The sequence below is a fragment of the Pleurodeles waltl genome, chromosome 7, assembly GCF_031143425.1.
Source record: "Pleurodeles waltl isolate 20211129_DDA chromosome 7, aPleWal1.hap1.20221129, whole genome shotgun sequence".
In the NCBI taxonomy this organism is placed as follows: domain Eukaryota; kingdom Metazoa; phylum Chordata; class Amphibia; order Caudata; family Salamandridae; genus Pleurodeles; species Pleurodeles waltl.
In genome coordinates this window covers 546,195,406-546,211,313 of record NC_090446.1, presented here as the reverse complement: position 1 = coordinate 546,211,313, position 15,908 = coordinate 546,195,406, and the positions used below count along the sequence as shown (strand labels likewise).

At 42.1% G+C, this 15,908-nt stretch overlaps 1 protein-coding gene across 1 annotated transcript in view; it reads right to left on the bottom strand.

Annotated features, from left to right (window-relative positions):
• LOC138246920 (extracellular calcium-sensing receptor-like) overlaps positions 1–15,908 on the bottom strand; it is a 289,548-nt gene that overhangs the window by 233,236 nt on the left and 40,404 nt on the right. The window contains exon 5 of the mRNA XM_069201667.1: positions 3,060–3,183. Within this exon, the coding sequence (XP_069057768.1) occupies positions 3,060–3,183 (124 nt within the window). The remainder of the gene's footprint in view (positions 1–3,059; positions 3,184–15,908) is intronic.

Sequence of the window (15,908 nt, the reverse complement as noted above, 5' to 3'; positions counted from 1 at the left end):
GGGAAGAGACAATGTTCCCCTTCCATCGGGTATTTCTCCCTGGTGGATCCCTGCTTGGGGATCGCCAAAGGAGGGTGATCCCTAAGCAGGGACCCACCCACTATACAGCACAGATGAGGATAGTGGGTTGGAGTGGCCCTCGTGAACATATTCCTCTGCTCCCCTTCCACACGAGTCCTCATTAGTCTTCCTTCTACTACTGGGGTGGATCTGCGACCCCAGTGTGGGCAGAAAACCCACTAGATGTTAGGGATTGCAACATTATCTTATTTTTTGGGGGTGGGGGGAAGGTGGAGCAGCCTTAATAAAATGGCATGTGATCCCGTCCACCCCGGCACAGTCTTTTTTCTACTTCTGGGAGTGGATGGGGGAGTTTCTCCAAATCTGCCCTCCCAGGGAGGCGGAAACTCCACAAGACACCAGGGTTTTTTTCATGGCAGATTTTGTTTTGGGGGGTTGGCTACAGTGACATGGGCCTGTGCCCCTTCCCTCCGCCCAGACCCACTTATTCCCTCTGCACCCCTCAGGGGCAGATGGAAGTGATCATCCCCAATCTGCCCCCACACAGGACAGAAATCCCACTCGACCACCATGAATTATAGTTAAAAAAAAAACAGGATTCAGGCTGTTCCCCAACCCCAGAACGGACCCAATAATCATCCTTCAGGGGTAGATTGAGGAAGGTTATCTCCAATCCGCCCCCTGTAGGGCATAAAGCCCACAAGGCCCACTAGACAACAGAGACATGCTTTATTGGGATAACTCACAGAATATCAGAGCAAAAATATTGTGTAGACAGAATATTGTGTCAAAAGTATCGAGAACCAAAATATCAGAAATAGTTAAATTTAGATTTACTATACTTTACTATACTTGACTCCACAAATATTGTCAAGGTACATATATGTGGTGTTATATATAGTAAAGCTTTACTTACCTATAGAAACTTACCTTCACAATATTTTTACCCTCAATATTCCTGGGACAATGTTTAGTCCTAAAATTATTTTCGTCCTGGTATTCTGTCTAAACAGTATTTTATTGTTGTGGAAAAAATATGGAGATTGGCTGGACCACCTTGGTGTTATGCCTATCTTTTTTAGCCCTAAAAGCCCAGCAGTAGTTCATCCCACCTGGTGCAGAGAGCTCAATCCCAATGGCACGTAAGGGGTAAATGTGGACCGCTAGGGTAAGAGTAAATTTAAATGTCATTGTTCTTGCCATGTTGAATGGTTGCACTATTCAGGCCCGTGATTTGCCATCTAGGGAAACCAAAAAAAACAAGCCATTTTCAAAATTAGACACTCAGGTTACTCCAGGGTGGCGTGTTTTGCAAGGACCCCCCAATGTTTTCTCACCCATAAACTACATAGAGTTCCAATGTTGCCAAAAACCATGCATTTTCCTCATATTTGTATAAAAAAAAATCAGAACCTTTGGTGAATAACAAATTTACTACTACCAAGCATGTGATGTGCCTTACATATATCCCACAATGGTTACTTACCCACACTGCCTTGTGTGATGCTATTAATTGTATTTGACCAATTACTTTGTGTTTCACCACTGCGCATATTAGTTGCTCAATGTTCACCAGTAGCACATTATATGTTGTATTCAGTTTAGCTGCCTATTGGCTTTAACATGGAGTTGGACATTACATTTTGTATTCAGTTTAGCTGCCTACTGGCTTTGACATGGCATTAGACATTACATTTGGTATTTAGGTTAGCTGCCTATTGGCTTTAACAAGGAGTTAGACATTGCATTTGAGACATTGCAGATGAGCTGTGTTTTTCCAAGCTGTGTTTTTCCACATGATAGACCAAGCTCTGTTTTTCACACAAGACGCTAGCTGATAAGAGAGAGTACATTTGGTGTTTTCCTTTCTGCTCAGCCTTGGGAAGAGGAGGGGTCTAGGAGATCTGGCCAATCTCCAAAGGCTTGCTTAGTTTTCCCGAGTCTGAGAGGAGGGGGCATGTTTTTGGAACTATGGCTCTGGGCAATGGCAGATATAGATATATTCTGCTTGACTTCAGACAGGAACAGACGTCAGTTGCCTGTCCCCGTTTGGGTAGAAAATCTCTTTCTCGCAGTTGAACCAGAGTCATCAATTTGATGCCCCAGAAAGATGAAGCTGAGTTATAGGCCCTACAGCCCTACCCTACAGTGATGCAATTTTGACTTTTATTCTTTGCTTTGAAGTTATGCTATAATATAATCACATGTATTTGCTATGTGCATTGCAACTGAGAAGTACTTTGATATATTTTGCTTTCATTGCTGTGACTACTTTTGAACGTGTGCTTCGAACCTACTAATTTTGTCTCTCAGGAACCTCGTGGTGAAGTAATAATAACAATAAATGTCTTCTTTAAACTAAGAAGTGCATTCCAGAGAGGTTCTGTAAGCTCGGTCATGAGATAAGAGAAGGAAAGGAGAACACCTTGCAAAGCTCAAACTTTGCCTTAAATCCTCATATTTTCCTTACATATCAGTGATGTAAACGTCCGGAATCTGCAGGGCTCTATTAAATTCCTACCACACAATGTTCTTCCACGTGACCCTATAAAAACGCTACCCCACTTGTGTGTATCTAGGCCTAGTTCCTGTGACAGGAACTGATCAATCCAAGTCAATTGACTGCTGAGGGGGGGGATATGTACTAATGAAGGGGTAAAGGAAGCACAAGGAGTTCTTCAAGTGGCGGTAACATAGGCTCAAAGAAGGAAACCCTCCACCAACTACAAACACACCGAAAAAAATATAGACCACCATGGATCTATAGTGAAGAAGAATAGATCAGCATCATCTATCCTGAACAGCAGACTTCCACCAACACTGACCCTGTAGTGGAGGCAACATAAGAGTAGACTCACGCTCTTACTTGGGCAGCAAGCAATGATGTACGATTAGGATACCAAGAGGCCTTACATACCAAGGAAGAGATAGACAGTCAATCACCTTCTGAGCAGTTCATTTGCATCGACGCCTTGCATAATTAAATTCATTGGGTTTACCATTTCTGTAAATATCCTAAATATCTTAAGGTGACTCACCTGTTTGGTTGGTAATGCTCCCTTCTGAACATCTGATACATTCAAAGCAACATCTGGGCTTCCCTTCTATGGCTGCTTTCCTATAACCTGGTAGACATGATTCACTGCAAATGGAGACAGGTACCTACAGGACAAGGAAGTGAAGATAAGGCACATAATGTATATAAACCATACATATTTTGCTGGTGCCAAAACACAACAGTATTTAGACATTTTAGGGACAGATTCAGAAATAAATTTCATGAGACAGACTTATGTGCTGAAAGTTATTTACTGATAACAGGTTCAGAAAAGCAGGATAAGCATATGGCCCTATGTTAACCTGGCACCTGCACATGCAGATCCTTCAGCGGTTGTCCAATTGACACTCATTGGTTTGCTCAGTGCTTTTTTGAGAAATGCAACACAAGAGGTAAAAGCGTGCAACATCCCAACATTGTCGTCATTCACCAGCATTTTTTATGGATTTCCGACAAATCTCCACACTTCCAAGCTCACATCTGGGCAACCAAGACATTGGCGTGGGGATAGAAAGTGTAAAATGATTAACAGAGCAGTAGCAGTTTTCATGAGGTTGAGAAGGAAAAACAAAGCCTTGAAATGAAAGAATATTTTATTTTTGAATATGAAAGGGAACACAAATATTTGTGAAATGTCATAAATATTCCAACAATATATGGGCCAATTGTCAATCCTCTGAAGTATCTGGAGAGGTAGGTTTAGAGGATGTGGATATATGACAGGTGCAGCATGCAATTTGTAAGCAGTTTTGCAGGTAACTCTGCTGAGTGGATAGAATGCCAGGTAATTCATTCTGACCCTGCCCATGCGCTTTTGGCAGATTCAACCTCATTGTCCTTTCATATTCAACAAAGTTGGTGATAGTGCCACTATATTTTATAAGCATCCTATAGGGGCTATAATACACCTTCTGCTCCCTGCTGTCTTGCGATCCTCCTGCCATTCGAGTATATGTTAAATAGCCACATCAGTAGCTGTTTAATGGATTGTTAACTCTCATGATTACTGCTTAGTTATAGAAATCTGTCCTATATAAGATCGCTCCATGGTGGACTAGTGGGATTTCGGTACCAGTGTGAAACTCAGCATGCCCCCTCAGGTAACTCATAGTACACTTTTTCTAATTTACTTGTACCGCTTGGACCAATTGATTCAATAACATATTAACAAAAAAAATCATGTGGCCAAGTGAAAGGTGAACCTGCCAATTGGCACTCATTTCTGGGGACCGGAATTTATTTTAATTGATGTGATAATGACCATGAGCAAGAAAGAGAAAGAGACAAACAGGAAAGAAGAAGGAAATACAACAAGGGTAATGAGCACATCAGGAGAAAACAGGGACCAACAGGAGTGAGATAAAGAGGAAAGGAACATCTGGTAGTGGATTAAAAAGGCATGAGGTGACTTGAGAACTATACAGACTTGTTAGTCACAACTCCGAATTTTAATAGCAGTGCAAGAGCGGAGCTTTGGGCACCGACACACTATTTACAAGCTCCTAGCACCTCTTTGCGCTGCCCTAGCATCATTCGTTTTTTACGTTAAGGCTGCTTCAAGGAGGCCTTTTCCCCCGCGCCAGATTTACAAAGTACTTTGTACCCCCTTGTGCACATTATGCTTGCACCAGGCATAATGTAGGCCAGAAGGGATTCCCCCAGGAGGCCCAGAAAAATGGCGCAGTGAAATTTATGAGATTCACTGTGCCATTTTTTCCCATAGTTAACGCCTTCCCAAACAGGCATTAAGGTGACGCTCCCATTGTTTTCAATGGGCCTCCCATGCATTGCTGGACTAGGGGCCATCACTTTTGGCGCTAGTCGGCAATGCACCACAATAGGGACAAACATTTTGACACTGTTGAGTTTGCACTGTGTCCAAGCAGGAACTCTCACTCTAGTCAGGGTAAGGCAGTTACACTCCTAAGACAGCCCCTGCTCACCCCCTTGGTACCTTGGCACAAGCAGTCAGGCTGACCTCAAAGGCAATGTGTAAAGTATTTGTACCAACACACAAAGTAATACAGTGAAAAGACTACAAAATGGACTCCACACCAGTTTAGATCTAAATCAAACAAGACCAAACCAACATAAATCCAACATACACAAGTCAAGTTATACATTTTCAAAGTAGAAAAAGTCTTACTCTATAGAAAACAATGAAAATGTTGTTGTTACACAAAGTACCTGGTTTGCATCAAAAATAAAGCTGCATGGGCGAGTGTGTGTTGGAAGAGTCAGCAATGCGTCGACTCCTTACTCGCGAGTGAGGCCATGCGTTGTTTCTTCTCAAGTTGGGTAGGCAATGCATCATTTTTCTCCCCTGCAAGAAAGCGGTGCGTCGATTTCCAGACAGGTCACCCCAGATCTGCACAGGTTCACAATGACTTTGACACCCAACGACGATGTGTGAAAATCTGGTCGCATGGTGATGGAAAACCATGCTGCTTGGGACTTGCATCGTTTGCAGTAGCCACAAGGGGGTGTTGAGTCGTTTCTCCAACCGCGATGCAGGTGGTGCATTGAAATCAGCTGTGTTGCAGGTGCTGCATCAAAATTCTCCCCGCACGGGTCCCTGTTCATGGATTTCCGTCCCTGTTCTACCAGCTTCACCTTTCAAGGAGCCAGGGACTGGATAGGGCACCACTTGGCAGGGCATGAGTCTCAGCAGAGAATACAGTTGCTGGCAGAGGAAGTCGTTGATGGCCTTGAGACCTCAAAACAGGAGTCAAGCTCAGTCCAAGACCTTGGATATTCTTCACAAGCAGGAATATACCACAAAGCCCAGTCTTTGTCCCCTTTCACAGGCAGAAGCAGTAGCAGCAGGATAGCCCAACAAAGCACAGTCATAGGCAGGGGCAGCACTCCTCCGCAGCTCTTCTCCTTGGCAGAGATTCTTCTTGGTTCCAGAAGCAAATCTGAAAATCTGGGGTTTTGGGTCCACTACTTATACCCCCTTCAGCCTTTGAAGTAGGCAAAACTTCAAAGGAAAGTCTCTGTTGTTCACAAGATCCTGCCTTGCCCATGCCTGGCCCCTTATACACACCAGGAGGTTGGAGACTGCATTGTGGGAGGCACAGCCCATTCAGGTGTCAGTGACCACTCCTCACTCCACTCTAGCCCAGATGGCTCATAAGGATATGTAGGTTACAACCCAGCTTCCTTTGTGTCACTGTCGAGAGGAGATTCACAACCAGTCCAACTGTCAGTCTGACCCAGGCAGGGAACACAGAAGCAGGCACAGTCACAGAATGGCGTAAGCAAGAACCTGCCCACTTTCTAAAAGTGGCATTTTCAAACAGACAATTTAAAAACCAACTTTACCAAAAGATGAATTTTTAATTGTGAGTTCAGAGAAGCTAAACTAAATTTTCTATCTGCTCTCAAAGGGAAACTGCATTTTAAGTATATTTAAAGGCAGGCCCCATGTTAACCTATGAGAGAGATAGGCCTTGCAACAGTGAAAATTGAACTTAGCAGTATTTCACTGTTAGGACATTTAAAACACATCAGTACATGTCCCACCTTTAACATACACTGCACCCTGCCCATGGAGCCACATAGAACCTACCCTAGGGGTGCTTTACATGCATAAAAAGGGAAAGTTTGGGCATGGCAAGTGGGTACACTTGCCAGGTCGAATTGGCAGTTTAAAACTGCACACACAGTGGCAGGTCTGAGTCATGTTTACAGGGCTACTAATATGTGTGGCACAACCAGTGCTGTCCCTGGGCACCTCTAGGGCACTTTACTAGATACTTACTAGTAAATTAAATATGCCAATCATGGAAAAGCCAATGACATATACAATTTACACAGGAGCACTTGCACTATAACACTGGTACGCAGTGGTAAAGTGCCCAGAGTATCAAAAACAGAAAAAACAGAGTCCAGCACACAGTCAAAACATGGGAAGCAGATACAAAAATGACAGAAGAGACTACGCCAAGGATGCCAGGTCTAACATGTCCCATGGTGTGCCGTATTGTAAATATAGTGCTACCATGTGACGATAGGGGAGGTGCAAGAAAAGTCGTGCATCATAGCTGATGCGCCACTTTCTTGTAAAAATTCCCTTCAGTTTTTTGCAAATTAAGCACTACACCCTAGGCCAAACGGCCCAACCTAGTGCTTTTAACCCTTCCGCACACAAACCCACAACCTTAGATGGCATGCCTGCTCTTGCCTTTTACCAGCTGAGTTCTTTGCCAGGACAGTCTTCAAGTAGTATAGAAGCTGGAAGGAAAAATTGTCCCCTCACCGGAATATTATGGAAAGATTAGATGCTATTCATTTTACAAAAGTTTTGCGTGGGAAAAATCTTCCAATAACTATATTTCCCAAGAAAACATGAGTGAATGAGTAGCCACTATAAACAACAGTTCCCACATCAACCATCTTCCTTGTGTAACTGTAATGAGTTGTGTTACCACAAATCAAAAGTAAAGCTCTGTCATCAGTTGCAGTTATGAGGACCATTTTGACCTAGATAATAATGAAACAAAAGTGACATGACACCATTGACCACTTATGGCATCAATATAAGTGACCTCATACAATCAGTAAGCTTACTGACTGGCCCTTAGGTACCGAAATATTTCCAATTTATTATCAATGGCTAACATTGTTCATTACCTACATACACCAAAAGGAAAATATGTGAGGCATTTCTTAATCTACAAGGCAGAGAGAGACAAGTGGAAAAAAACACATAATAGAGAATTTCCAATGTAAGTAGGATTTCTGAAATTGCAGCATCAGATTCTGAAAAAATGTCTTGAAGTTGCATAATATAGCCTTGTTTGACTCCAACCCTCTGCTCCAAGTGGATGACCTAATAAAAGGTCTCGTACAAAGCATATCTCTATTAACTTTATGCCTAGCTAAAGGGGACTGGTAGATGCCTCATCCAGTGGCAGATGGTGGTGGGGCGTAAATCCACCACCCAAAGAGCAGCATGTCTGTGAGTGCAGTGTGTTAAATCAGCTTGATCATGCAGGGTTTATGCAATACCATACCAAAGATTTTTTTTAGAAGTAGGGCACAAATACAGAAGGGTTAATTGCATGGTCCCTTTCACCTAGAGTAGAAGTGCTTAGCTTGCGCTCTGAATAAATTCTGTTTCTTGGATGAGGTTATCAGAAACTCAATGTATGTGCCTACATACCTCTAGGAATATATTTATGTATTGATACATACATGTACACTAAGACTTATACCAGGTTATGTAGGTTTGCATGCATAAATGCATGTCCACATATACATCTATCTATATATTTCTCTATCTATATAAATATATATATTTATATAAATATTTATATATTTATATATATATACAGAAAGCAGTAGTGGTCATTTTAGGAGGGAGAGGGGCAGACAGGAAGCACACTCACACTCATTTATTCACATGTGCGTGCACACGCACATCCATTCACAACACTCATCAAATATTCAAACATACACGCACGCACCAAACATTAAAAAAACACACACTTACCTTCTGCTCTGCCTTGGAGGTTCCAGGAGGGTTGGGACTGCTGCCTTCCCTCACTGGCTGACCTGGTCAGCCAATGAGGGAAGGCAGCAGTCCCAACTTTGTCACAGAGTGGGATGGGGTCAGTGAGATTGCTGACCCCACCCCACTCTGTGACAAGGTGTCACTGATTGAGACTCGCCCTGGATGCTTCAAGGCTTAAACCTGAAGCACCTAGGTCGGATTCAATGGGTGAGACTTCCCCTCATCACCGAGGGGAAGGGCCTTGAGGCACCTTTGCTGAGCTGAGGAGGCCATGCCCATAGGAGCTGTGACCTCTTCAGCCCAGTAAAGTTCAGCTCATGCAGCCAGGATTCTGTTCAAATTGCGCATGTCTTGCTCCTGGCTGCTTGATCTGAAAACAAATAGTGTCTGTCAGGCTGACCTTTTCTCAGCCTGACAGGCACTCTTCTTGAGATGCAAAAGGTGAGGGGGGGGTGGCCCCTCCGCTGTAAAGGATGGGCCACAGCCAACAGAAAGGCATGCATATACACACTCAATCATACATAAATAGTGCACTTAAGTGTTGTTCCATGTAAGAATCTAGGCCGCCTACAGGATTCACATGACAACTGACTTTTCTCTTATTCGACTAGTGGCATTATTGTCATAGGAGTGGGCAGTTGGGGGACATAAATAGTTTTCAGTTCATGTTTCATAAATACCTCACAGTGTATTGAAATAATTTGATGCACTAAGTTGAAATGCTTCTCCTTGTTAAAGCACTGATCGTGGCACTGGAAAAAACAGGGAAGGACCATTTCAATCTATTCAGCTAACACCTGATTTCAGTCTTCAATGTGGATATAAAGGTAGTTGTTGATAGACAACTCTTAGACAATAGACATCACCTTATCGATTAATCCCAAATGTGATTTCTCTCTCGGATGTCATTGCCAATTCATTTGAGAATCTCAACCCCCTAATTTATGGTGTACTCCTTTGCCCTTTCCATAGGTGCCAAAAAGGCTTTCAATATGGATGAATGGGCATGCCTCTTCTAGCCGCTAGAAAGGGTTGGGTTGTCTGCTCACCATATACGCAAGGTATGCTGTCAGTATAATGGTCTAAAGGTCCAGATGAGCTTCAGGGTTTTCCTTAACCGGAATTGTGTTTAGGAGACTGCTTAATCTGTTCTGTGGTTTAAACTGTGTTTGGAAAGTATATGCAACAATTGTTTTTGCCTTGAAAACGTCATGTATTTGAGTGTGAAACAAGCAGCATTTCTGTGGTTTTAAATGTATCCCTTACCTGAAAATTAGATTCTGCTAGCTTGGAAGTGTGGATTGTGCCTGTCTGTATTCAAGGAGATTCTGAATAGAGGAGCACCTTCCTCCTCCCTTTCACAGGGGCCTGGGCTTGGCACTTGGCTCATTAACTCCTAGACAGCCTGAGCCCTCCACTAATACCTGTACTAGTCTTTAAGTTTATGGAGGGAACCCAAAGACAGAAACCTCAATTTTTTGAGCCCAGCTTCTCTGCATCCTAATACAGCCCAGATTACAAGAGTTCTAAAAGGCTGGTAAGATAACAGACTTTCTGTGTATTCTTGTTATTTGTAAAAGAAAAGTGTTTTTCCCTACCTCTGTCTGTTTACATTTGGCTCTCTGTTTTGTTCTGCAAACTTGGTGCAGTTAAACTGCTGTTTTTTACCCATAACTGTTTGAATTTTCCCTCCTACTTTTTCACAAAGACTGCATTAAGCTACCGCCCCCTTTTTTTTAACCAAAAGGCTGCATACACCTTAGTGGCTAACCAGGGTATGTTTAGGAGATTGCTTAATCTGCTATGTGGTTTAAACTGTGTTTGGAAAGTGTATGCACCACTTGTTTTTGCCTCGAAAAAATCATATATTTGAGTGCACCACAAGCAGTATTTCAGTGGCTTGAATGTGTCCCTTACCTGAACAGTGGAATCTGTTAGCTTGGAAGTGTGGATTGTGCCTGTCTGTATCCACAGAGATTCTGAATAGGGGAACACCTCCCTCCTCCCTTTCACAGGGACCTGGACATGGTGATTGGCTCTCTAGCTCACAGGCAACCTGAGCCCTCCTTTCACACCTGCACTTGGCCTCTAAGTTTGTAGAGGGAACCCCAAGATAGCCACCTCCATTTTGTGAGCCCAGCTTCTTTGTGCCCTAATACATCCCAGTGTGCAAGAGTCCTAGAAGAACGCATTCTTCCAGAGTACTCTTGCTATTTGTAAACAGACATTTTCCCTACCCTTGTCTGTTTACATTTGGCTCAGTTTTTCTGAAAACGTGGTGTCTGTAAACTGCTGTTTTTTACCCGTGACTGTTTGAATTTTCCCTCGTAGTTTTTTATAAGGACTGCATTAAACTACCCCCTTTATTTATTATTTTTTTTTTTTTTTACAAAAGGCTACATACACCTCAGTGGCTAACCAGAGTATGTTTAGGAGACTGCTTAATCTGCTCAGTGGTTTACACTGTGTTTGGAAAGTGTATGCACCACTCGTTTTTGCCTTGAAAAAGTCATACATTTGAGTCCTCGACAAGGTGTATTTCAGTGGTTTCAAATTTGTCCTTTACCTGGAAAGTAGATTCTGCTAGCTTGGAAGTATGGATTGTGCCTGTCTCTACTTAAGGATATTCTGGACAGAGGAGCAACTCCCTCCTCCCTTTCACAGGGGCTTGGGCTTTAGATAACCTGGCTCTCATATACATTTCTAATGGTTTTGCAATTGTTGTTGTGATTGGCTGTTGGGACTAGCATTTCTATTGTCTTAAGTGTTTAAGGTTTTTTGTTCTGACTGGCTCTAGGGCAAGGCTTTCCTGCTGGAGTAAGTAAGAGTATAGGGTTTGTATTCTGATTGGTCTAGGGCTAGGGTTCCTATTGGACTACAGGTTTAGGGTTATTCTTGTGATTGGCTGTCAAGACTAGGCTTCTGATTAGTACTAGGTCTAGAATTCCTATTGGACTAAAGGTTTAGGACTACTGCTCTGATTGGCTATTAGGGCTAGGGTTGTGATTGGTTAATATGGCCAGGTCTCCATTGGCTTTTGTGTTTAGAGTTAGGATTCTGATCGGTTAATGTTAGTTCTAGGATTCCATTGGGCTATTTAAGCCTAGGTCTCAGGTTGTCTCAGCCCGGGCATCGAGGCTAAGGATGGAGAAGACAAGGGCAGTTACCTGTTTGAGCCTGTTCAGGACTGGAAAGAACTATGGCCAGAAATGCTGTCCAATTTTCAATTTTTCATAAAGGACCTTAATGTCTCCACATCCTCCAGCATCCAAACACAATATCACATGCACCACAAACAAACCTCATACAGATCTCAATGTCTCATCAGGAACTACAAAACCACACACACCACACCTCTACTCCATTCTACCCCAACTACAAAACTATGGCACCTTCATTCTCACACAAAATACAACTAGGCCTATACAACTAACACATCCATGCATTGCAAACACAACAAAAAGCCATATTATACAAACTTATAATGCATCCAGACACATACTCCATGTTCATACAAAATATCAGCTCTTCCTTCTACATACTCACTGTAGACCCCTTTTTATAATGACAAAACCTATACTCAGCCTTCCATCACACAATCCATAAACATCCTCCTCCTCTTTTTAGCAATTACATACAACTATAGATTCCTTACACTCTAATCCACCCGACATATTTCCTCGTTCAGTGTTCAAATCTAACACAAACAATCATAACTCTTGTCCACCCCCTCTTACTAACAACATACACTCTTCACCAAAACACATCGCCACCCCCTACACTTTTCAAATACCTCTCACCAGTAGTAACTCACATACAAATCCTTCACAAGAAAACACTACATCCATATCTCCCCTAACTACTCCTCAAAAGCAAAACAACACTCAGACACAAGCACATCAAAATCACGCTTTCAAAATACTTTCCATCACACCCACTACTACTCTCCTGACTACACAAATAATGCAAATCCAAAACCAACTTTACTCCAATATTCACATCCTTCACAACTACCACAAACACCCCAACACAGCAACATGCATTCCCCTGCTTCTCATCCATTGGACAATTTAGAGCTGTGCAATATGACCCATATGCTCCACCACCACCACCCCAACCCATACTCCTTCCACCGAAAACAGACGTAAACCAAATATACAATATGCCAGACTTCATAATTTCACATCTTTCACATGTCTATTACACAACAAGGCTACTCTCCAAAAACAACACAACTCACCACCTCGCTCAAAACCACCATCTCCACCACCAACACACGCAGACCCAGCAAAGTGCCTTCTAAGCCTACTGGACAAGGAACACGATATAGAAAAACAACACTATTTTGACCCTCACACAGTTAATATCAACACCAATGACACACCTGCTACAAGTTCAAAATATATTGATAACTCCTCTACAAAACAAATTTATACCACCACCAATACACATTTTCTAAACTTTCTACTCATAAATGCTCACTCACTCTAAAAGCAAGTACCACATCTATGACCTACTCACTTACGCACAACTTGAATAACTCTTCATAACTGAATCATGGTTGGGAGATAACATGGCCCCAGTGTTGCATGAAGCCATTCCTCCAGGCGGTCAGACTATCACACAAAACCGTACAGGCAAACAAGGAGGTGGACTAGCTGCTATATTCAAACAAGCAACAAATCTCAGAAAAATAGATGACATCTTATACAAGGCTGTGAGGCCCTCCTCACCAGATGCAACCCTACACCAGCTTCCTCCTGTAACTATCTCCTCCTTTACAGACTACCTCTTAGCAATTCTACATTCTCAGACACATGTCTAGACAGTTTCAAACCGTCTAACACTATACTCCAACCTATGCATTCTTGGGGACCTAAACCAACCCAGTATGCCCCATCTAAATGCTATCATCACTGGCCTAATCATGTTGAAACTAAATCAGATTGTGTACAATCCCACAGACATCGTTGGACACATCCTAGATGTCATTTTTGCAAACCCAGAGCTGGTTACCATTCATAGCATCAGACCAGTCACATGATCAGACAACCATATGGTTACTTTCCAACATAAAACACCACACGCTTCAACACAACCAAGACTACCTAACAAACACCCACCAATCAACCATGGAACAAACTCAATTTTGAAAACTTAGAATCACAACTAACAGCTAACACAGATCTAGAAACAATAAATTCTGTTCAAGAGCTTTACAAGTGGCTACAGGAACCTTTCACTGGCCTAATACCGCTAAGAAAAACTAAACAGGACAAAAGAACTTCAGCCACACAAACTTAACAGAATATACAAATCAAGAATCCAAAAAGCTAAAAATGATACTACACAGACAGAATTCAAATGCTATATCTGCAACGAATTAATTTTATAAACAACTCAATGAATTTCACAAACCTAAATGCATGGAAGGAACTCATCCCATTTCTTAAACTTAACATTTCACAGACAAACAGGCAAATCATTATACAACCAAGGCTGATGATTATTTGAAAATAAAGGAAAATAAAGGAAAACCACTAGCACCAACCCGTTTCCAAAAATTCACTGAAAGAGTAAGACAAACCTGTCTCTGCAATCCTTCAAAGAAATATCAAAAAGTGAATTTATGGATCTGGTCAAAGTAAGAACGCCTTCCAGCTACCCTTCTGATCCTTGTCCACAGCACATTTTCAGGAATATTCTTTTATCTACCTCAGCTGACACACCAGTGATAAGAATCAACAATAATTCTTTAACTACGGGAATCTTTCTTGAAGATCTTAAAAAAGCATACATATGCTCATTATTAAAGAAAAAATACCTGGACCCGCAGAACCCCAACAACTACAAACTGATTACAAATGGTCCTTTCCTTGGCAAACTGATCGAAAGAGCAGCTTTTGCCCAGATATCACAATTCATTGACGATAACTCCATACTTTCAGACTACCAAAATGGATTCTGCCCAGGAAGAGGCACTGTGTCTGCCCTCATCGCCATCTGGGATAATCTTAAAAACACAATAGACCACAATGGAGTTGCTGCACTACTTTTCCTGGAGCTCTCAACTGCCTTTGACACAGTTGACCATGACACTTTAATACAAAGACTTTGTGAAGCGGCATAGAGGGGGACTGCTCTTGATTTGATCACATCCTACCTTCAAAACAGAACTAATGTCATCCATACTCTCCCTTTCTTATCCAAACCCTATTTCTCAAAAGTGGAGTGCCTCAAGTCTTAATCATCTCACTCATGCTTTTCAACATCTACATGATGTCATGGCCAACAATGATCAATGAATTCCAACTCACATGCTACAACTATGGAGATGGCACACAAATACTCCTTAAACTGGAATGCCCCAAAGACATAGCATACTCACAAATCTTCAGTTGCCTCGGAGCTGTTGATCAGTAGGTGACATAGAGCCATCTCAAACTGAATGCTTCCAAAACAAAAATATTCACATGTGGTGATTGGAAAACTGATGATCCACTCTGTGCCTGCCCTGATGATCTGGGGCCACCTTCTAAACTATCAAAGGAAGTAAGAAACCTTGGAATTACCATGAACTCCAAGTTAACAATGAATGCTCAAGTGGACAAATTAGCAAGAACAAGCTTTAGCACCATGAAAACTCTGTTACGCATCTTCCCCATCTCAGATTTCCACACAAGGTGCAGGCGTCTAGCTCTCTTCTACTATATATATACTGGATTATGCCAATGACTGTTACCATGGATCATCTCTATCTACTAAGAAAAAACTACAACGCATTCAGAACTAGGATGCCAGGCTACTCCTACATGTAAAGCCACTAGTCATTATCTTCCCTGCCTGCGGGCCCTACATTGGATACCGGATGCCAGAAGATCCGCCTTCAAGCCGCTCTGCATCAGTCACAAATCAATACATGGAATAGGACCACTTTTCGTCACATATACAATCACCAAATACAATCAACAAAGAAACCTCCGCTCAGGATTGGCACTCCCCCTTCAAACCACCACCATACAAGCAAGACAATAGGGGGTACATCGTTCTCGGTTCAAGTGGCCCAACTATGGAATTCATTATCTCAGAATATAATATCCTTGGATAACTATCTTATCTTCAGAAGACTACTCAAGAGTTGGCTCTTTCCTACATAACCACCACACTCAAACATCAATGGACTGCATTATCCCTGTGTATGTAAACACGTCATAATTTAATTATGTGAATATATCTAAATATGTGTATTTCTTTCTACAAATAGGCATAATAACTATTTTATCTTAAAATATGTATATACTCTTTGGCCCT